A 23,301-nucleotide genomic window follows, 5' to 3' on the forward strand; every position below is an offset into this window, starting at 1 on the left:
ACATTCCTACACAAAAATCGTCACTTAAGGTTTGGAACTGAGGATCTGTAATCCTATCAATTAACAGAATAAACATTAAGTCATTATATTATTTCTCAACTGTAGCGCCAAAACCTTGAAAGGTCAATTTACAATTAAAATATTGAGTAACTAAAGACTGCTTGATTCTTGGGTAAATAAGATAATTTGATGTGACATTATCAATCCAGTCGCTCTAATGACAACCCTCTGACCTGTTCTCCTTCTTTGCTTCCATGGTATCAGCACAATAATGGAACTGAACCCAAACAGGGTTAACAAAATCTTTCCTATTTGAATATAGTATTTCTATATGAGCTCCACTCTGTTCAGATTCTTTGGTAATTTTGGAGCATAAATAAAGACATTCACACAGTACTACAAGTTTATCAAAGGAAAAAAATCTCATCAGAAGTCCTAAAAGGTTATCAGCTATGATATGTAGTAACTTTCTAGAAAACCAAAGTAAGTTAGCTCTTAGTTTTCTGCAAGACTTTTTTCACATGATCAGAAATTTAACATTAAAAAATATAAATAAAAATAGGTTCTACAAATAGCCTTCATGATCATTTCTGAAATTCAATTTATTGTCATGTCTTCTTGTCAAAAAAAATTTCTCCTGCTACAGGAAAAGCAACTTTATATTTTATATTATACAGGATATTTCCCTATGAGTATATAGATTATGAATATAAATAAAGCTCATCAATATTTCTATAGTTAAATTAAGTATCTTAGTGGAGTATTTGAGTGAAGGTGTTAAATTTCTTCCTCATTAGAAACATCACCGCTGACTGTGGAGTTTGTATAGTAACTTGATAATAAATTCTACTTTTTAAAGATGTAGTTAGTATATTTCTTTTTAAATGTCTTTAAAACTGAAATTGTCTTCATATTCTATAGATGTCCAAACCAGCAGGGTGGATATTCTATCTCTAACTGTGGAAGGTGACTTTTACTGATTTCATAGATCCAGAACATGTGCAATAAATCAGCAAAATGAGCCAGACCACAGTGTTACACGTTACCCTACCTGGATTTAAAGGATATGTATTTCTCCTAAACTGACTAGAGTGGTTACAGTTCAAAGCCTCGGCACACACAGGCAGAATAAAACCTTCATATGCATGTAGGTAGTGCAGTTAGAAAGGGATGTACATTCCTTGTACTCTAGTACCTTCGTATAATTAACAAAAATAATAAAATATTTTTAAAAAATAGCCAGCTGGCACTGCCAACCCATTCCTATAGTAGTCCTAGAAACCCTTAAACTTGAAGCATTCCCTCTCCAGTCAGTAAGCACCACAGTCTTCAGTGTCTTAGATTTCCAAGCCAGCCTTGTGAGGCATCTACCTGAGTTCTCTTGGCTGTGGGTCAAGGTGACCTTCATTCACAATTTCCCAGCTTTCATGTATATGGGAATAGTGCCACGCTGGGTCAACCCTTCGAACCTTTTATAGGTATAATTGAGAAAAACCCAGTCTTTGGATTTGTAGTCCGGTTCTGTGGTATTTGGCACTAGAGAAAAAAAGCAAAAGATTATAATTAGTGAAATATCATTACCATCAACATTTTTGGGGGGGGGGATTGGTCATGGGGTTTGAACTCTGGGACTGGGCACTGTCCTGAGCTCCTCAGCTCAAGGCTAGTGCTCTAGCACTTGAGCCACAGTGCCACTTACAGTTTTCCAGTGGTTACTTAGATGTAAATGTCTCATGGACTTTCATGCCAGAGCTGGATTTGAATTGTGATCCTCAGATCTCAGCCTCCTGAATAGCCAGGATTACAAGTGTTCAGCCATCTGTGCCCAGCTCACCTTCAACTTTTGAATGACAACTTAGTGTAAAACTCCCTTACCTGGTTGTAAGATATCAGATTCGGGGAAGTCATCAAAATTTGAAGTGTCATCAATACTTTTGATTTCTATAGGGATTGCTGCTGGCCTTTCCCTATAAAAATAGGAAGCAAAAAAAACATGAAAAAGTGCTCTTGAACTCTTAAGTGTTCAACAAATAATTCCTGAAAACTCTGTATGCTATTTTATAAATATTCGAATGGCCAAAGACATTTAATGTCAACTTGAAAATAAAAAGTAGATTTCAAACTAGTTGAGTATAATTTTTTTGTTTGTTTTACAAGTCCTGGGGTTTGGCTCAGGGGCTAAGCACGGTTCTTGGGTTTTCTCAAGGCTAGTGCTCTACCACTTGAGCCACAGAACCACTTCTAGCTTTTTCCTATGTATTTTTAATTCCTATGTACCAAGGAATTGAACCTGAGTCTGCGCATGCTAGGCAAGCACTCTACCACTAGGCCAAACTCCCAGCCCCAAGTTTGAGTATAATTTTTTAATGTGTCAATTAATTTGAACTTTTATTATGCTCCATTCATCCATCCATTTATTCTGACAACAGTAGGGTTTGAACTTAGGTTTGCATACCAAGCGCTCTACCATTTGAACAACAATCTCCAGTCCTTTTTTTTCTTTATTTTTTTTTTGTCCAGGACAAACCTGCACTATGCTCCTCTTATTTATGCCTCCCATGTAGTTGGGATGATAGAGGAATACCACCATACCTAGCTTTATAGGTTATGTTGCTATGTTTTGGTTTTGGCTTTGGTTTTTGCCAGTCCTGGGGCTTGAACTCAGGAACTGAGCACTGTCTTTGGGTTTTCTCAAGGCTAGAGCTCTACCACCTAAGCCATAGCACCACTTCCGGCTTTTTCTATGTATGTGGTACCGAGGAATCGAATCAGGGTCTTCGTGCATGCAAGGCAAGCACTCTACCACTAGGCCAAACTCCCGGCCCCTTCTTGTTTTGTTTTGTTGATGCTGGTCTTGGGTGCTGTCTCTGAGCTTTTTTTAGCTCAAGGCTAGCACTCTACACTTGAGCCACGGTTTCACCTCGACCTTTAAAAAAACTTTTTTGGGGCTGGGCCCCCAAACAGTGTGACCTAGTTGTACAGTACTTGCCTAGCATGCATGAAGCCCTGGGTTCCATTCCTCAGTACTAGATACATAGAAAAAGCCAGAAGTTGTGCTGCAGCTAAAGTGGTAGAGAGGCAGTCTTGAGAAAGCCCAAGGATGGTGCCCAGGCCTTGAGTTTAAACCCTACAACTGGGAAGGAAGGAAGGAAGGAAGGAAGGAAGGAAGGAAGGAAGGAAGGAAGGAAGGAAAAGAAAGAAAGAAAGGAGAAATTAGTAGTTAATAGGAGGGAAGAAGCTCATGGACTTTCCTGCCTGTGGTGGCATCAAACCACAATGCTCAGATCCTAGCCTCCTGAAAGCTAGAATGACTGGCATGAGCTACCAATGTCCAGCCTCTGCCACTTTTTTTGGGGGGGGTATGGAATGGGGGATCATGGGCTTTCAACTTTGGACCTGGGCATTGTTCCTGAGCTCTTCAGCTCAAGGCTACCACCCTACCCCTTGAGCCTCAGTCTCACTTCCCATTTTCTAGTGAAGAGTCTCACGGTCTTTAGTGCCTAGGCTGGCTTTGAACAATCTTAGTCTCCTGAGTAGCTAGGATTAAAGGCGTGAGCCACCACACTGGGCCCTCTGTCACTTTTTGCTGGAGCAAAAATGGATCTCCCCCACAATCTTTTCAACTACTACTTTCCAAGTAGCTGAGATTGCAGGCATGAGTCATTGTGCTCACAGTCTAGCATGCTACTTATTTTTGCCAGTCCTGGGGCTTGAACTCAGAGCCTGAGTACTATCCTTGGGCTTTCTCAAGGCTAGTGTTCTACCACTTGAGCCACAGCACCAGTTCTGGCTCTTTTTCTATGTATGTGGTACTGAGGAATTGAACTCAGTGCATGCTACGCAAGCACTCTACCATTAGGCCAAATTCCTGGCTCTAGCATGCTATTTTTTTTTTGCCAGTTCTGGGCTTGAGCTCAAGGCCTGAGCACTGTCCTTGGGCTTTCTCAAGGCTAGAGCTCTACCACTTGAGCCTCAGCACCACTTCCGGCTTTTTTTTCTTTCTTTTTTTTTTTTTTTTGCCAGTCCTGGGCTTTAGCTCAGGGCCTGAGCACTGTCCTTGGATTTTCTCAAGGCTAGAACTCTACCACTTGAGCCTCAGCACCACTTCCGACTTTTTTCTATGTATGTGGTACCGAGGAATCGAACCCAGGTCTTCATGCATGCTAGGCAAGCACTTTAACCACTAGGCCAAACTCCCGGCCCCGTCCAGCTTTTTTTTCTCTATGTACGTGGTACCGAGGAAATGAACCTGGGTCTTCGTGCATGCTAGGCAAGTACCCTAACACTAGGCTAAGCTCCCGGCCCTAGCATGCTATTTTTTAAGTGGAAAAAAAAAGAAAAGAAAAGAGCTACTTAAGGAAAAGGAAAATTGAAGTTTGTTAAAAAATTTTATACTCAAAAGCTATGTACATATGGCCTTATAGGATGAGGCTAAGAGAAATGATCTCCAAAATATGAAAACAAGAGGTTTACCTTTATGATTGCTGTTCTTAATATACTATGTGAAGTTTTCTTTTTTTTCCCCTTATGGTTTATTTCCTGTTGTTACTGTATCTGACTTTGGAAGCTGGTATATTGTATATATGTTTATTTCAAATAGGAAAGGGAAGGGGAAAACCAAGGTGATTGGAAGGGGGTGGGAAGAGGGCAAGTGGGAGAAAAACCGGGAAAGGGGTATCAATGTTCAGGAAGTGATATACCCACTATCTGACAAATCTAACTGTACCCCCTATACATCACCTCAACAATAAAATACAACTTTAAAAAAAGAGAGAAAGAGAAATAACCACAGAGAAATGTCTTTGATTAAAGGCTGAGAGATATTGAAGTTATCCTTATAACAAAATTCAGATTGTTCTAATACTGGGGCCAAAAATGGATGAACATGAGAATCACCTGGGAAACATTTCAGATAGACTTCTAGGCTCTCAGCCCAGCAATTTTGTTTAAAAAAAAGATTTTATAATTACTGATGCTTAAAATATGTACATAGCCATAATTATTACACCTTCTTTATACATTAAGTGTAACTCAGTTTAGTTAGAACCATAGATCCTGGATATCTGAGCTCAACTGTTAGTATGAAGTTGGGCAGTTAAGTCCCTGTTCTACAACTGCTCTCTGATTATAAAACCAAGAGACTGGACTGGCAGTCTTCAAACATCTTTCCAATCTTAAAAAGTGTGAGACAATAGTTGAAATATATCAATGAAATGATCTCTGTATACTTCGATAACTATAAACATTTAGCAGTTAAGAGTCAGGACTAGCTATCCTTGAGCCAAAAGCTCAGAGACAGTGCACAAACCCTGAATTCAAGCACCAGGACTTGCAGAAGTAAGTAAGTAAATAAATAAATAAATTCTAGACAGGCACCAGTGGCTCACACTTATAATCCTAGCTACTCAGGAAGCTGAGATCTGAGGATACTGGTTCAAACTTGACCCAGGTAGAGAAGTCTGTGAGACTCTTATTTCCAATGAACCGGCAAAATGCTGAAAGTGGAGGTATGACTCAAGTGGTTAGAGTGTCAGCCTTCAATGAAAAAGCTAAATAATGGTCTGAGACCCTGAGGTGAAGTCTCCCCACCTTCAAAACACACACATACAACTAACAACATCAACAACAAAATCCTGACATAGTAACATTTTAACGGTGCTACTTCTTGCACTGTATCAGACAGAGCTACCCACTAAATCTAGAAAGCTTCTGATTCAAAACCTTTGGAACATACCTGATGTGCCCCCAATCTACACCTTCAAAAAAGGGATGACCTTTTATTTCCTCTACTCCATTATTCCCAATTCTATTTTCAGAGTCAATACAAAATCTAGAGGAAGAAAGAGAAAGTAATATATAAATTACATTTAATATATAAATTACAAGTTGTATTGTTTCGTATGGTTTAGGTTTTTTTAACATTTTTTTTTTGGTGGGTCATGGGGCTTGAACTCTGCCTGCGTGCTGTCCCCAAGCTCTTCAGCTCATGGCTAGTTTTCTAGTGATTAATTGGCAATAAGAGTCTCAGGTCCTTTTGTGCCTGGATTGGCTTTGAATATTGATCCTCAGATCTCAGCATCCTGAGTAGCTAGGATTACAGACGTAAGGCAGAGCTGCAATTATGTACTTAAGTTTTGCTGTGTTTATTGTGGAAAATGGCACTATTCAGAAAAATGATTCTAAATATTTTGAGGCCATTTCTGATTGCCTACATTAATAATATTCACGCTTAACATTGATAAAATGCTAATACTTTAAGGGCACTTTGTTTTCTAATTTAGAAACTCCAAAGTCAAATACCCTTAATGAATTCATTATTTTATTTTCCATTTTTCCTTTTTTCTGTCGTGTCTATGTGTGTATGTGCGCGTGTGTGGGCTTGCATGCATGTACACATGAACATTTGTACTGGGGACTGAACTCAGGCCCTGGACATTGTCTTTTTTGCTGAAGAGTGGCTTTCTGCCACTTGAGTCACAGTTTCACTTGCAGCTTTTTGCTGGTTCCCACCAGGCTGGCTTCTAACTATGATCCTCAGACTTCAGCATCCCAAGTAGCTAGGATTACAGGCATGAGCCACACACACACAATTGCTAAAAGTAGAATGGCTATTGGAAACATAAACACATCTACACAGACATAAAACCTATGACTCTATCGATATACTGTTTTATTTCATAAATTAATATGTATCTATGATATATAGCCTAATTTTGATTATGTTCTAAAAACTAAGTGCCAGTGATTGTATACAGATTCCCTTCTTGAACACTTGTTTGTTAAACATGTAATTTGAAATATGATATAAAAATCAATGTTAATAAATTCCTTAATAAAAAAAAGACTAAACTAAAAAAAAAGTAGAATGGCTGCATCACTTCGGAGATTTTATACAATATCAACCATCAAATCTCATGTATATGTTCTTTGCAGCCACATAAAACAGTACAAAATTTCCTCTTGTTGATGAAAAGAATGGAAGTTTTGCTTAGATTTCATATACAGACCTCTTATTTTCCTTTTTTCTCTCCAACAGCATTGGGTCATCAATTTTTTTTTTTAATTTTTTTGCCAGTCCTAGGGCTTGAACTCAGAGCCTGGGTACTATTCCTGAATACTTTTTTTTTTTGCCAGTCCTGGGCTTGAGCTCAGGGCCTGAGCACTGTCCTTGGACTTTCTCAAGGCTAGAGCTCTACCACTTGAGCCTCAGCACCACTTCCGGCTTTTTTCTATGTATGTGGTACCGAGGAATCGAACCCGGGTCTTCATGCATGCTAGGCAAGCACTTTAACCACTAGGCCAAACTCCTGGTCCCTATTCCTGAATACTTTTGTTCAAGGTTAATGGTCTACTGCTTGAGCCACAGAGCCACTTCCAGCTTCTTCTGTGTATGTGGTACCAAGGAATCAAACCCAGGACTTTGTGCATGCTAGGCAAGCACTCTATTACTAGGTTACACTCCTGGCCCAAATGTCATTTTTATTTTTATTTTTTTGTCAGTAGTGGGACTTGAACTCACCTGAGCTTTTTTTGCTCAAGGCTATCATCTACCACTTTGAGCCACAGTGCCACTTCCAGTTTTTTAGTGTTTAGCTGGTGATAAACTTGGGCAGGAAGTTTGGCCTAGTGGTAGAATGCTTGCCTAGCATGTACGAAGACCTGGGTTTGATTCCTTGGTACCATAAACAGAAAAAAACTGGAAGTGGTGCTGTGGCTCAAGTGGTAGAGTTGTAGCCTTGAGAAAGGCCAAGGACAGTGCTCATGCCCTCAGTGCAAGGCCCAGGACTGGCAAAAAAAAAAAATTAAGAATTTCTATGGATCAAACTTCAATTCTTGGATCTCAACATGCTGAGTAGCTAAGATTACAACAATATCTGGCTGAGACATATTGCTTTTAAGAAATATCAGTATCAGGGCCGGGAGTTTGGCCTAGTGGTAAAGTGCTTGCCTAGCATGCAGGAAGACCCGGGTTCAATTCCTCGGTACCACATACATAGAAAAAAGCCAGAAGTGGTGCTGAGGCTCAAATGGCAGAGTGCTAGCTTTGAGGAAAAAGCCCAAGGACAGTGCTCAGACCCTGAGCACAAGCCCAGGACTGGCAAAAAAAAAAAAGAAATATCAGTATCTGCACCAATCTTTTTTGTTTTCAATTCCATAAAATAGCTCCTTTTCCTCTTCTCACATTTTCCCAGTGAACTTCCTTTTAGGAAGCTGGTCTGTATAGATCAGGAATATTCTCTCCCCTCTACAAAAATGAAACAGATATTTGACTGGGTTTTAGGACATCCTGAAATTCTCCAAGAAGTTAACCACTAACCTGAGAATTAAATCCTTTGCTTTCTCAGAGATAGGTACTTCTGGAGGAAATACTAATGTTTCTTTCCAGTTCATCACTTTTCTGTATGTTTCTTGAGGTGTTTCAGAACAGAAAGGTGGATAGCCTACATAGTAAGAAAAACAAAGGTTCTATCCATTTTCATGATCAATTAAATTACACCTACCAAATACTTGCCATAACAAAATAACCCTGAATACTATGATAACAATAAAGTAATGCCAACATGTATAGTTTTATACTTTAAGTGATATTATAGCAATAATAGATTTAGGGTATCCATCCTCTCAAGTCACCTGAAGAGCTAAGGAGACTTTTCTTTTCTTCTTGTCTGTCTCTCTCTTTCTCTCTCTCTTTCTCTCTTTCTGTCTTTCTTTCTCTCTTTCTGTCTTTCTTTCTTTCTCTCTTTCTTTTTTTTGTCCTGGTACTGAGGCATGAAAGCTTGAGCTCTTGCTTAGCTTTTTCACTCAAGGTCAGCACTGTACCAACTGAGCCACACCTCCTCATCCAGCTCTTTGCTGGGCAGTTGGAGATAAGGGTCTTACCATTTGTCTAGGATTACAGGTATGATCACTGGGAATCAGCTGTGCTACAACTCTGGTACATGAGAGCTGAGGTTAACTTTGCTTCTGGCAACAGGATCTAGTATTTATCATTATGTGCTTAATACTGAGAAGGCAGAAATGAGTTTAAAATAGTTCAGCTACTTTTGCTCATATCTGTAAGTAAGTTCAAACAACAACACTCAAGGAAATACCCACATTGTATATGTAAATTAAGAACAAAACATACCTATTAGCATTTCGTACATAATGACTCCCAGAGACCACCAATCACACAGTTTGTTATAACCAGTCTGCATGAATACCTCTGGAGCAATATAATCTGGAGTCCCAACTGTGGAGTATGCCTGCAAAGGAACAGCTTGTTAAATCAGCATTCTCTGTGTGCGTGCGTGCATGCGTGCGTGCGTGCGTGCGTGTGTGTGTGTGTGTGTGTGTGTGTGTGTGTGTGTGTGTGTGTGTATGCATGTGCACGAACATGAGCCAGTACTGGCACTTGAACTCAAGGCCTGAGCACCCATCAGCTTTTTTGCTTTAATGCTCACATTCTACTACTTAAGCCAGACCCCCACACTGGCATTTTGCTGATTAACTGGAGATAAGAGTCTCATGGACATTTTTGCCCAGGCTGGCTTCATATCATGCCCCTCAGATCTCAGCTTCCTGAGTAGGTATGATTATAGGCATGAGCCATAGGTGCATGGCTTCAAACAAACCATTAAAAATTAAATAGCACTCAAGAAGAAAGTAAATTCCACCCAAGTCCTGGGTCTTGGACTCAAAGCCCTGGGCCTCTTTGTGCTCAAGGCTAGTACTCTACTACTAGTGAACCATAGCACTACTTCTGAGGAAGTAAATTCTTTGACCAATAATTATTTTCCATGTTTATCAAGTGTAAGGTTTAGTGATGGTACTGAGTAAGATAATATGTTATAAAAATGTGATTCTGTCCTCTAAGAGGTTCTAGTAAGGGCTAGAAATGTGGCTTAGTGGTAGAGTGTTTGCCTAGCATTCATGAACCTCTGGATTTAATTCCTCAGTACCACATAAACAGAAAAGGCCAGAAGTGTAGCTGTGGCTCAAGTAGTAGAGTGTTAGCCTGTATAAAAGAAGCTCAGGGACAGTTCTCAGGCCCTGAGTTCATGCCCCAGAACTGGAAGAAGAAGGAAGAGGAGGGGGGAGGAGGGAGAGGAGGAGGAGAAGGAGGGAGAGGAAAAGGAGGGGAGGAGGGGGGGAGAAGAAGGAGGAGGAGGAGGGGGAAAAGGAGAAGGAGAAAAGAAGAAGAAAAGGAAGAAGAGGAAGAAGAGGAGGAGGAAGAAGAGGAAGAGTTCAAGTAAGCTGGGTGCTGGTAGTACTCAGGTAGGCTAGTGCTCTATCACTTGAACCCTACCTTCACTTCTGGCTTTTTTGGTGGTTAACTAGAAGTAAGAGTCTCATAGACTTTTCTCCCCATGCTGGCTCTGAATCATAATCCTCAGATCCCAGTTACGCATGGGGCCAAGATCTGAAGACTAAAGTGTGAAGCCAGTTCAAGCAAAAACATGCCATGAGACTCTTATCTTCAATTAACTAGCAAAAAGTTATAAATGGAGCTGTGACTCAAGTAGTAGAATTGCAGTCCTGAATTTAAGCCGTAGTATGTTACACAAAATATTACTATTCTGTAGCCAGGCGATAGAAACAATCCAGATGCCCTACTACAGAAGAATGAATACAGAAAATGTGGTGTGTGTGTGTGTGTGTGTGTGTGTGTGTGTGTGTGTGTGTATGAAATTCTACATAGCCAACAGACAAGATAAAATAATGGCATTTGCAGGGAAGTGGATAAATCTAGAGCAAATCATGTTGAGTGAGACAAGTCAAGACCAAAGGAACAAAAGGCGCATGGTATCCTTAATATGTGGCTATCAGATCCAAACAGTACAAGAGTGGGACTCAAAAGTTGCATACCCAATGCTACGGACATGGTATTAGAAATAAACACAACTACATAGTCATAAAAACTTATGACTCTATAGACATATTGTTTTTTACATAGATTATTATGTATCTATGACATACAAACCCTCACCCTAATTTTGATTATGTTCTAAAATCTAAGGGCCAGTGATTGTATATAGAGATTCCCTTCTTGAATACCTGTTTGTTAAACACATCATTTGAAATATGATATAAAAATCAATGTTAATAAATTCTTTAATAAAAATTTCATGACTCTATAGACATGTTTTATTACATAGATTAATATGTATCTATGACATACAAACCCTCACTCTAATTTTAATTATGTTCTAAAATCTAAGTGCCAGTGATTGTATATATAGATTCCCCTCTTGAATACTGTTTGTTAAACACATCATTTGAAATATGATATAAAAATCAATGTTAATAAACTATGCAATAAAAAAAATATATTACTATTGTGGGGCCAGGAGCGTGCCTACTGGTAAAATGCTTGCCTAATATACATGAAGCCCTGGGTTTGATTCCTTGGTACCATATACACAGAAAAAAAGCCAGAAGTGGTGCTGTGGCTCAAGTGGTAGAGTGCTAGCCTTGAGAAAGTGCCTAGGCCCTGAGTCCAAGCCCCAGGACTGGCCAAAAAAATTATTGTTGTTGTTATTATTATTTAGAGATATTCTTTTCCCTTCATTCCCATTTTATTTCCCCCTCCTCTTAGCAGAGCAATGATGGCTGGATTTGGTTTGTTGTGTATCCTTCTAGCTTACTTCATTTTTTTTGTTTGTTTTTATGAAGTACTGGTCCTAGGGCTTGAACTAAGGGCTGGGCACTGTGTCTGGAGGAAAACACTACCCCTTGAGCCACAACTCCAGTTCTGGCCTTTCTTTGATAATTTATTGAAAATAAAAGTCTCACAAACTTTACTGCCTGGGCTAGCTTTGAACTGTGACCCTCAAATCTCAGCCTCGTGAATAGCTAGGATAACTGGCAGCCAGCTTTTCTAGCTTACTTTTTTTTGGGGGGGTAGTGGTGGTTATGGAGCTTGAACTCTGGGCCCAGCCACTGTCCTTGAGCTGTTCAGTCCAAGACTAGCACTCTACCACTTGAGCCACAGCACTACTTCCGGTTTTCTGGTAGTTAGAGATAATAGTATCATGGGCTTTCATGCCCAGACTGGCTTTGAATAGAGATCCTCAGAACTCAGCCTCCTGAGTAGCTAGGATTACAGGCATGTGCCATGTGCCACATACACACATACTGTATATTTCATATACACATATTGTTATATAAACTTATACTCTTCTATGTTTTGTTTTGTTTTTTGCCAGTCCTGAGCTTGAGCTCAGGGCTTGAGCACTGTCGTTGGACTTTCTCAAGGCTAGCACTCTACCACTTGAGCCTCAGAACCACTTCCGGCTTTTTGCTATGTATGTGGTACCGAGGAATCGAACCCGGGTCTTTGTGCATGCTAGGCAAGCACTCTACCACTAGGCCAAACTCCCACCCCTTCTATGTTTTTTAATTGTATAAATGGTAAAGGGACAAGAATTTTAAATTTCCTTATAAAATACTCCATGAGAAAGAAAAGTCAGATAACCTAAGAAGAGACTATATTTGCAAGAACACTAAGAACCACAACACAGAAAAAGGACAGATGAACATGTGGCAAAACAGAAAGGCAACAGAGGAAAATAAATAATTTGTATTTCTGCTTCGGTGGAGTTAGGAAAAACAAAGGCCTCCATCACAAGATAACTCAGGCAACCTTGAAATGACAAACTTACTTTTAGATCAAATCCAAACTACCAGAAAGTTTTAAACCTCACTGCAGGAATTTCATGGACCAATTACTTCCCCAGCATGACAGGAGAGTGTTAAACGAGAAAACCCAATGTTCCCCATATCTCAGAAAGTAGCAGGGAGGTGTCATACTTAGAGTGAGACTCCTCTTTAAGACTGACATACTTGGAGAAGTTGAACACCCAGGAAAGTATGGCTCATATAGGTGAGCTAAGAAGACAGAACAACCAGGAACTCAGGCAGTGAAGGAACTGGTTGGCAGTCAGTACCCCTGAGCGTCACTGTAGGTAGACCTGAGAAACTGGCAGATCCTAGCACGCTTACCTACCAAAACTGAGCCAAGATAATATAAGCCACATACACAGTTCTACAAAAAAGCAATGAAACTGAAAAATCTTCCAACAAAAGCCCAGGCTCTGTAAGATTCACCAAAACTTTAATGAAAAACTAACACCAGGACACCTCAGATATTCCCATGAAATGTACAAGGGAACATCACGCCAACTTCATTCTATGAAGTCATTTTGTTACACTCATTCAAAAAATCAGACAAAAAACAACTGTAGACCAACCTGTAACATGCAAAAGTTCTAAATATAATACTTGCAAAGCAAATACATCAACATTTTAAAAAGATCAAGTTGGGTGCTGGTGGTTCATAGCTGCAATCCTAGTTACTCAGAAAGCTGAGATCTGAACATCATAGTCCAAAGCCATTCCTGGCTTCAACATGATAAAAGTTATGAAGAAACTAGGAAAAGAAATAATGTAACTCAATAATAAAAACTGTATATCACGGGGCCGGGAGTTTGGCCTAGTGGCCTAGCATGCATGAAGACCCGGGTTCGATTCCTTGGTACCACATACATAGAAAAAAAAGCTGGAAGTGGTGCTGTGGCTCAAGTGGTAGAGCTCTAGCCTTGAGAAAAGTCCAAGGACAGTGCTCAGGCCCTGAGTTCAAGCTTGACAACTAGAAAAAAAAAAGCAAGCTGTATATCATAACTCCATAGCTAACATACTAAACAGGAAATAATTGAAATAATTTCGTCTAAAAAGTCAGAAATGAAGAATGTTTACTCTCCCTACTTTCGCTGAGCAAGTGAAAGAAAAATGGTCCAACCTAGAAAGAAGTCAAATTATCTCTGTTAGCAGGTAATTTAATTCTATGCTTAAAAGACCAAATATTCCACAAAATCCTCTTAGATCTGATAAGCATTTTGGGCAATATAACCATAAAATAAACATACATTTAAAAAAAAAAAAGCAGGCTGGGAAAGTAACTTAGTGGTAGACTGTGTGCCTAGCATGCACGAAGCCTTGGGTTTAATTCCTCAATACTAGATAAACAAAAAGCCAGAAATAGTGCTGTGGCTCAAGTGGTAGGTGCTAGCCTTGCACAGAGAGAAGCTCAGGGATAGAGCTGAGGCACTGAATTCAAGTACCAGGACTAGCAAAAAAGAAAAAAAGAAAAAAAAAGCTTTTCTTTATAGTGACAATGAACAGGCAGAAAACAATCCAAGTAGGGCACAGTGGCTCACACCTGTAATCCTAGCTACTCAGGAGGTGAGATATGAGGATTGGTTCAAAGCCAGCCCAGCACTCAAGTTCCCTGAGACTCTTATCTCTAGTTAACCACTAGAAAAGGGGAAATGGTACGAAGACTCAAGGGGTATGGTGGTATCCTTGAGCTGAGGAGCTCAGGCCCAGATTTGAATGACTGACAAAAAAAGAAAAAAAAACTCAATAGTCTCAAAAACAATACACCTATGTATAAACTTAACCAAAGAAGTAAAAGACTTTTTTTTTTGCCAGTCCTGGGCTTGAGCTCAGGGCCTGAGCACTGTCCTTGGACTTTCTCAAGGCTAGAGCTCTACCACTTGAGCCTCAGCACCACTTCTGGCTTTTTTCTATGTATGTGGTACCGAGGAATCGAACCCGGGTCTTCATGCATGCTAGGCAAACACTTTAACCACTAGGCCAAACTCCCAGCCTAGAAGTAAAAGACTTTTATGATGAAAACTATACAACCTGAAATTGGAGAAGACAGCAGAAAATGGACATTTTCCTCAAGTTCATGAGTCAGCAGAATAAATATTATGAAAACAGACATACTACAGAAAGCAATCTATAGATTCAGTACATCCCCACCCAAATCCCAAATCATTCCTCACAGAGACTGAAGTAGTATTCTTAAACTCATTTGGCATCATAAATGACCCTGAGTAGCCAAAGCAATCCTGACTAAAAAGAGCAATGCTAGAGGTATAATATCGGATTTCAAATTGTAACAAAAACAGCTTGGTACTTGCAATAGAAACAGGCAACAAATAACAGTGAAACAGACTAGAAGACTCAGAAATAAAACCTCACAACTACAGTGATCTGATTGTTGACAAAGTAGCCAAAAGTATCTTGGAGAAATGACAGCCTCTTCAACAAATAGTGCTGAGAAAACTGAGCATGTATTAAGACTATTTTTCATCCTGTAGAAAAATCAACTCCCAAGTGGATCAAGGATCATAATGTAAGACCTGAAATCTTGAAACTACTACAGGGAAATGTCTAGACAGGCGCAGGTAACTTTACTAAATAGGATTCTAATTGCCCAGAAATAAGAACAAGAAAGAACAAATGGCAATGAATGATACTCACTGGACATTTGAGGGTAGGGAGAGAAGGCTGGGAGTGAGGAAAAGGTGACATTGTCCAAAAGAAAGGTACTCTTTACCTGGTGTATGTAACTGTAATCCCTCTGTACATACCACCCTTATACTAGCAATTTAAAAATAAAGGACAGATGAGTATAGGTTTTTTAAAAAATTTCTGAACATCAAATAGGGCAATTACTAGAATCAAGACACAGCTCACACGCCTGGACCTGGTAGTTCACATCTGTAATACTAACTACTCAGGAAGCTGAGATCTGAGGAGGACTGAACCCACCCCAGGCAAGAAAGTTTGTGAGACTCTTACTTCCAAATAACCAGAAAAAAAAAATCTCAAGAAGTGAGCCAGGTGCGTTGGCTCACACCTGTAATCCTAACTACTCAGCCAGCCAAGGGCAATAAAGTCTGTGAGACTTTTATCTCCAATTAACCTGTGGCTCAAGGGGTAGGGTGGTAGCCTTGAGCTGAGGAGCTCAGGGACAATGCCCAGGCCCAGAGTTCAAATCCCATGACTGACAAAAAAAAAAAAGAACAAGAAGACAAGAAGTAGAGGTTGGCTCAAGTGGTAGAACATCAGCTTTCATGGAAAAATTCAAGCAAGGACAAGCCTCAATACTAGCATACACATAAACACACCAAAACAGAACACAAAAAAATATTAATTCAAAGAATGGGAGAAAAACCTTTGCCATCTATTCAGTGGATACAAGATTAATATCTAGAATATACCAAGAGCTCACAAAATAATGCAGTGAAAGAACAAATAAACCAACGAATGGGTAATGTTTAGCTTTCAGAAAACAAAATACAAGTGACTAATGAATGGAAAAAAAATGTTTGACATCCCTTGTATTTCACAAATTAGAACTACACTAAGATTCTATCTCATCTCAATAAGAATGGCAATCATCAAAAACCAAAAAAGGACTAATGCTGAAGAGGAATGGATGGGGAAAAAAGGCACCCTCATATATGGCTGGTGAGAATATAAACTGCTGTCACCACTATGGAAATAAGTATGGAGGTTCTTCACAAGACTGAAAATAAACCTGGGGTGGGGAGTTTGGCCTAGTGGTAGAATGCTTGCCTAGCATGCACAAAGACCCGGGTTCAATTCCTCAGTACCAAGTACACAGTAAAAGCCAGAAGTGGCACTGTGGTTCAAGTGGTAAAGGTCTAGCCTTGAGAAAGTCCAAAGACAGCGTCCAGGCCCTGAGTTCAAGCCTAGCAAAAAAATAAAAATAAACCTATCTTATGACCCCTTTTACCACTTCTGGGCATTCATCTGAAGGAAAGTAAATCAGTATATAAGAAAGAGAACTGCATACTCATGTTTACTGCAATTCTGTTCACAACAAATTGTGGCATCAACTGTGCTGAATAACCCAATAAATGCACAAAAAAATATGGTGTATATGTATACTATGGAGTATTACTGAGTCATAAATGAAAATGGTACTATGTCATTTGCAGGAAAATGAATAAAACTGGAAATCACCATGTTCGATGAGATAAGCCAAGCTTAAAAAGCCAAATATTAGCTAGACTCTGTTGGCTCACACCTTAATCCTAGCTATTTAGGAAGCTGAGTTCTGAGGTTCATGGTCTGAAGATAGCCAGAGTAGGAAAATCTATGAGACTGTTCTCCAATCAACTACCCAAAAAGCCAAAAGTAAAATTGTGGCTCAAGTGGTAGAGCGCTTTGAGCACAAAAGCTCAGAGACAGCACAAAGGCCTTGAGTTTAAGCCCAAGAATTAGCGCACATGCACACAGCCCCCCTCCCCCCTACTCATTGAAACCTCACAAATGATTCTGGAAAAGGAGAGGAGATTAGAGGGGAGGAATGGGAATATGGTGGAGGGGATGAATGAATTTGTTCTAAGTGTACTATGTGCATGTATGAAAATATCACAATGTACAATATGAAATCCCCACATATCACAAATGCATGTTAACTCAAAAATAATAGTAAAATTACATATATGGTATCAAACTATTAGTATGATTTCATAGCTTCCTTTATTTCACTTCACTCGAGGTTTAACTGTCAAAACAGTTTATAACTGCTGTAAAAATATTTCCCCTTGTAACTATGCTGGATTTCATTTTCATATCTTCTGATAGGAATTCATCTTGCATTAAGTTTCCACTATTATAAATTCAATGTGGGAGTCAACATCCCCCCCCCCCGCTCTCTCTCCCCTTCCTGTTATTTTTTTCTTTGCTTTTTGTTGTTTTTTTTTTTTAAGTACACTAGATTTGGCCTCAGGGCCTCCAGATTATAAGCACCTCCGCTGTGACTCAACTTGAGCTCCTGCCTCCAGCTTTTTGGCTGGTTTGCTTTTATTTGCTGGTCCTGGAACATGAATTCAGGGCCTGAGCATTGTTCCCCAGTCTCTTTGTGCACTCTATCACTTTAGACACAGCACTACTTCCAGCTTTTTTGAGTGGTTTATTGAAGAAGAGTCTCATGGGCATTTTTCTGCCCTGGCTGACTTTGAACTGCTATCCTCAGATCTCAGCCTCCTCAGTAACTAGGCTTACGGGCCTGAGCCACCAGTACCATTCTTGGTAGTTATTTTCTTTTTTTTCTTTTTTTTTTTTTTTTGCCAGTCCTGGGCTTGAGCTCAGGGCCTGAGCACTGTCCTTGGACTTTCTCAAGGCTAGAGCTCTACCACCTGAGCCTCAGCACCACTTCCAGCTTTTTTCTATGTATTTGGTACCAAGGAATCGAACCCGGGTCTTCAGGCATGCTAGGCAAGCACTTTAACCACTAGGCCAAACTCCCGGCCCTTGGTAGTTATTTTCAAGGTAGGTTTTCACAGACTTTTCAGTCCAGGCCAGTTTCAAACCAAGGTCCTCTGGATCATGCTAGCTGCATTGCTATTATTACAGGTATGAGTCAGTGGCACCCAGTTTAGTGAACTTTCTGCTGTCTTCAAAGTGCTGGGCTGTGGATACATGCATTATCAGATTCACTGGATATCTCTACATTTCTCTCCATGAAAGAAATCACTGGGGGCCAGGAGTTTAGCCTAATGGTAGAGTGCTTGCCTAACATGCACAAAGACCTGGGTTCAATTCCTAGGTACCACATACATAGAAAAGACAGAAATGGTGTTGTGGCTCAAGTGGTAGAGCTCTAGCCTTGAAAAAGCCCAAGGACAGTACCCAGGCCCTGAGTTGAAGGCCCAGGCCTAGAGAAAGAAAGAAAGAAAGAAAGAAAGAAAGAAAGAAAGAAAGAAAGAAAGAAAGAAAGAAAGAAAGAAAGAAAGAAAGAAAGAAAGAAAGAAGGGGGGAGGGAGGGAAGGAGGGAGGGAAGGAGAGAGGGAAGGAGGGAAGGAAGGAGGGAAGGAAGGAGGGAGGGAGGGAGAGAAAAATCACCAGGTATTGGCAGCTCACGCCTGTAATCCTAGCTACTCAGGAGGCTGAAATGTAAGGATCCCAGTTTGAACCAGCATGTGCAATTAACCATGCGACTCTCATCTCAAAAAAACCATTCAGAAAAAGCCAGAAGTGGTGCTATGACTCAAGTGGTAGGGCACTATCCTTGAGCAAAAGCAGCTCAGGGACAGTGCCTAGGCCTAGAGTTCAAGCCTCCAGACTGGCATAAAAAAAAAGGAAGTTAGAAATCAGTTTACAGGACTATGACTTAGTAATAGAGTGCTTGTACAACATGTATGAAGCCCTGAGTTCAATCCCTCTGTATCACATAAACAGAAAAAGCCAGAAGTAGCACTGTGGTTCAAGTGGTAGAGGGTAGAGTGCTAGCCTTGAGCAAAAGCAGCTCAGGGACAGTGCCCAGGCCCTCAGTTCAGTCCCCAGGATTGGGAGAGGGGGAGGGAAGAAACAAAAAGAAATCAGTTTACTAGGGGCTGATAACCTCCACAGCCTCACCCATTCTCAGTATTATGAGAGTTTATAAAGTTTTTGATAATCTGATGAGTGTAGAATGGTATCTTAATTCATCTTCAATTTGCATTTCCCTAAATGCTGGAAACTCTTCAAACTTTCTTATATAAACTAACCAAAATATCTCTTCTGTACATTATATTGCCCATTGATTTACTGGCTTATTTTTCTTAACACTACACTTACAATAGGATAACTGGTTACAATGGACCCCAACTAGTAAATTTGGAATGTGCTGACCTAACTAATCCTTCACAATAATATAATTTAGAGTAAAAATGAGCATCATTATGGAAGTAAATACTGAGAAACCCTGACAGATTGTGTAAAGGAAGGAATATGTACAAGAATTAATGTCATTATTGCATATGAAGATGTACCTAGCTAGTCAACCACTGTTACTTACCTCCAGGGAGAAATTCCATGATTAGATAAAGGTTCCTCTTGTCCTGAAAACTGTAAAACATCTTCACCACCCAGGCACCATCTGCTTCTACCAAAATATCTCTTTCTGCTCGTATATGAGCCACCTGGATGAAAATGTGTTGAAAAAATAGTTGTAACACATTATACATTTTTCAAGCTTCCATCCAATCTGAGTGTGCACATGCATGCCTATGCCCATACTGGGGCTTGAACTCAGGCATCGTGCTCTCATTTGCTTTTTCATTCATGTGCTGGGTTTGAACGGCAATCTTCAGATCTCAGACTCCTGAGTAGCTGGGATTACAGGCTGTGAGCCACAGGCACCTGGCTTGGTTTTTGACATTTCACTATTATGAACTCCAACCAAAAGCATGTAAGAACATATATTTGCAAACTTTTCCAGGGTAATAAAACATGGTTTACTTAAGATATCACCTAAAGAAGGGCTGCATGCTAGAATCTATACTCTTTATCTAGGAAATTCATCTTGTCCCAATCCTTTCTCCTTGATTTTTCTTCCTTCCCATCAATATTCTTTCTCATCCTCTAGCTCTTCAACAGTCCATCAGGGCAAACTCTGCTAGGTCTTCCTCAAATTACACACTTTTCTTAATTTAATTTTTTATTTCATTTTATTTTGCTGCGGCCTGTACTGTGGCCCAAACTCAGGGCCTACGCATTGTTCCATAACTGTGTCATCATGGATGGCACTCTATCACAGAAGCTCCACTTCTGGCTCTTTGGTGGTTAACAGAAGATAAAAATCTGGTAGATACGCTAGGTAGCAGAGGCTCACGCCTGTAATCCTAACTACTCAGGAGGGTGGGGACCTTAGTTCAAAGCCATCCAATGTAGGAAAATATAGCAGACTCTTATGATGTGCAACTAGCCAGCAAAAAGCTGGACGTGAAGGTGTGGCTCAAGTGGCAGAGTGCCAGCCTTAAGCTGAAAAAGCTGTATGAGAACACAAGGCCCCGAATTCAAGACCTAGTACTGGTAAGAGTACATTTGTGCATGCATGCGCACAGCATAAGATTTTGCAATAAGCAAATTTTCAGGAAACAAATTCTGCTTCTTTGATATGGGACAGGATTAAAAGCTGCTGAATGATATCTGTTCCTTATTTTCAGTGAAGTCAAAAAAGAAATTACTTCAGAAAGCTTTTATGTGATAGACTGAGTCACTCCAAAATTCATTTTGGTAGTGAATTCCTACCATCTTGGGGCGACTTCATTTGGAGACAGGGCCTCTAAGAAAATAAGTAGGGTGTGATGGCTCACTCCTGTAATCCTGAGATCTGAGGATCAAGGTTCAAAGCCAGCCTGGGCACAAATGGACCTGAGACTCTTATCTCTAATTAACCTCTAGAAAAGAGTAAGTGGGCTTGGCTCAAGGGTAGGGTGGTAGCCTTGAGCTGAAGAGCTCTGGGACAGTGTCCAAGCAGAGTTCAAGCCCCATGACCCACAAATAAATAAATAAAATAAATAATGAAATTGTTAGAAAATAATTATGGTTAAACTGGGGTCATAGGTTGAGATTGCAATCTTTAGGAAAAGACACCAGAACTTTTCCTGTGAGTGTGTTTGCAATCTTTCTTCCTATACTCACCATGGAAGGATCCAGTCAGGAAGCCAGAACCTTCACCTTGGAGTTCCAGTTTTCACAGTAATGAGAAAGTTTCTACTATTTAAGCCACACAGCTTGTGGTATTTTGTCATCATACCCCAAGCAGACTAATGCCCAGATTATAAATATAAAGATATTTTAAATATCAGAACTGGCTGGGAGTTTGGCCTGGTGGTAGAGTGCTTGCTTAGCATGCATGAAGACCCGGGTTCAATTCCTCAGTACCACATACATAGAAAAAAAGCCAGAAGTGGTGCTGTGGCTCAAGTGGTGGAGCTCTAGACGTGAGAAAGCCCAAGGACAGTGCTCAGGACTTGAGCCCAAGGCATGCATATATATATATGTATATATATATATATATATATATATATATATACTAAAAAGCACTAAATTAGAAGGCTGCAACAAATTAATAGGTTACAATTGGGTGTGGTGGTTCGTATCTGTAATCCTAGTACTTCAGAGGTTGAGGGAAAATGATCTTGGGCTCTAGGCGAGCCTGAACAATGTAATTTGACTGTATCTCAAATAATAATAATAATAATAAAGCATATAACCTAATAGATATCTTCTAAAAAACACTCCAACATAAGCACTCCCTCTAAAACAATTTCCTCCTTTGCACTGTAGCTATGAAAGAATCAATCCGTACCTGCTCTTTTTCAAGCATATCAGCTTTTCTTAATATCTTCATTGCATAGATATGACCCGTATCTTTCTTCTGGACAAGCCTCACCTAGAAAATAAACTATACATTATAAGAGTAAAAACATTCACACCTATTTGTTCAAGAGTAGAAAGCAGATCCTTTTTTTTAAAAAAAAAAAAAGGAGCAATTTGCCTTTGGTAGTATTCCTAGAATTACATTTTAAAACATTTTAGGATAACATACTTTCAACAACCGTGACCAGAAGAAAAACAGCTTACCTCTCCGAAAGCTCCTCTTCCTATAACTTTCAGAGACTCAAAATCATCTAAGCCCAGCCTGGTCCTCTTGAGCCTTAAGAATTCTGTCTCCTTGCGAGCATGTTGTGATCAACGTAACTTTTTCTATACAAAAGAGGCAGTTTAAAACAAGGATTTCAAAATAAAGATAACACGGGAAAACTGAGGTAAAATGTTTTAACTATTGAACACTTGTACTATAATCTACTTACCATCAAGTATTTATTAAACACTGAAAGAATAAAACAATCTTAAAACATATGTGAACGTGTATCTGTGTGTTTGCTAACAAATACTCCCTTCCTCCGTCTCTCACCCACTTCTTTACGTAGTAGCCTGTCGGGATTAGCTGTCTAATTCTGGGTTTTTTTGTGAAAACACTTAAACTGCTTGACCACCGGCATGTGGTGTTTTCCTGATGAACAGGACCACCTGTGTGTGCTCTCCTTTAAAAGCTCATCCCCACGGGAGGTCAGGACTGCGCTCTATCAGCCAGAAGGGTAAGAGTAGCCACTGCACTATTAAACTGACTCCAAGCTCCATTCATTGAGGGCTGGTGCCTCTATTGCTGGGGAGTTCAGGGACCCCAAAATGACTGGGATATTACACTTTCATTTATTTATTTATTTTTGTGCCAATCCTGGGGCTTCATTTTAGGGCCTGGGTACTGTCTTTGAGCTCTACCACTTGAGCCACAGCTCCACTCCCAGCTTATTGCTGGTTACTTGGACATAAGAATTTCTCAGATTTTTCTGCCCAAGCTGGCTTTGAATCAGACTCCTCAGAAAAGCCTCCCAAGATTTACAAAACTAGACCACACACAGCATGTGGCCAAGAATCATTTTTTTAATATTTCCTCTTAATTACTCTCAATCGCAATTGAGGTTTCAGTTAATTAAGATCAATCTAATTAAAATCATTTTTCATCCATATACTAACTTATTAACATAATTCATAAAAAGAATTCATCCATATATAATTCTTTTATATGCTAATTTAAGTCTAACACAAAATTCAGCTTTAGAAAAATAATTTAAAAATTCTGATAGATTTTTATTGTCAGAA

General features: G+C 39.8%; 1 protein-coding gene across 1 annotated transcript in view; it reads right to left on the reverse strand.

The window, feature by feature from the left end:
* Window positions 1-479: 479 nt before the first annotated feature.
* Window positions 480-23,301, reverse strand: part of LOC150066312 (serine/threonine-protein kinase 38-like) — a 28,609-nt gene continuing 5,787 nt past the window's right edge. The window contains exons 2-10 of the mRNA XM_090329005.1: window positions 22,219-22,326; window positions 21,944-22,027; window positions 19,646-19,769; window positions 17,132-17,139; window positions 9,128-9,245; window positions 8,318-8,441; window positions 5,735-5,830; window positions 1,876-1,967; window positions 480-1,536 (exon numbers count right to left, since the gene is read on the reverse strand). Coding sequence (XP_090185131.1) covers window positions 1,409-1,536; window positions 1,876-1,967; window positions 5,735-5,830; window positions 8,318-8,441; window positions 9,128-9,245; window positions 17,132-17,139; window positions 19,646-19,769; window positions 21,944-22,027; window positions 22,219-22,326 — 882 coding nt within the window. The 3' untranslated portion in view covers window positions 480-1,408. The remainder of the gene's footprint in view (window positions 1,537-1,875; window positions 1,968-5,734; window positions 5,831-8,317; window positions 8,442-9,127; window positions 9,246-17,131; window positions 17,140-19,645; window positions 19,770-21,943; window positions 22,028-22,218; window positions 22,327-23,301) is intronic.

This window comes from Megascapheus bottae, chromosome 2 (assembly GCF_031878675.1).
Source record: "Megascapheus bottae isolate mThoBot1 chromosome 2, mThoBot2.hap1, whole genome shotgun sequence".
Lineage (NCBI taxonomy): Eukaryota > Metazoa > Chordata > Mammalia > Rodentia > Geomyidae > Megascapheus > Megascapheus bottae.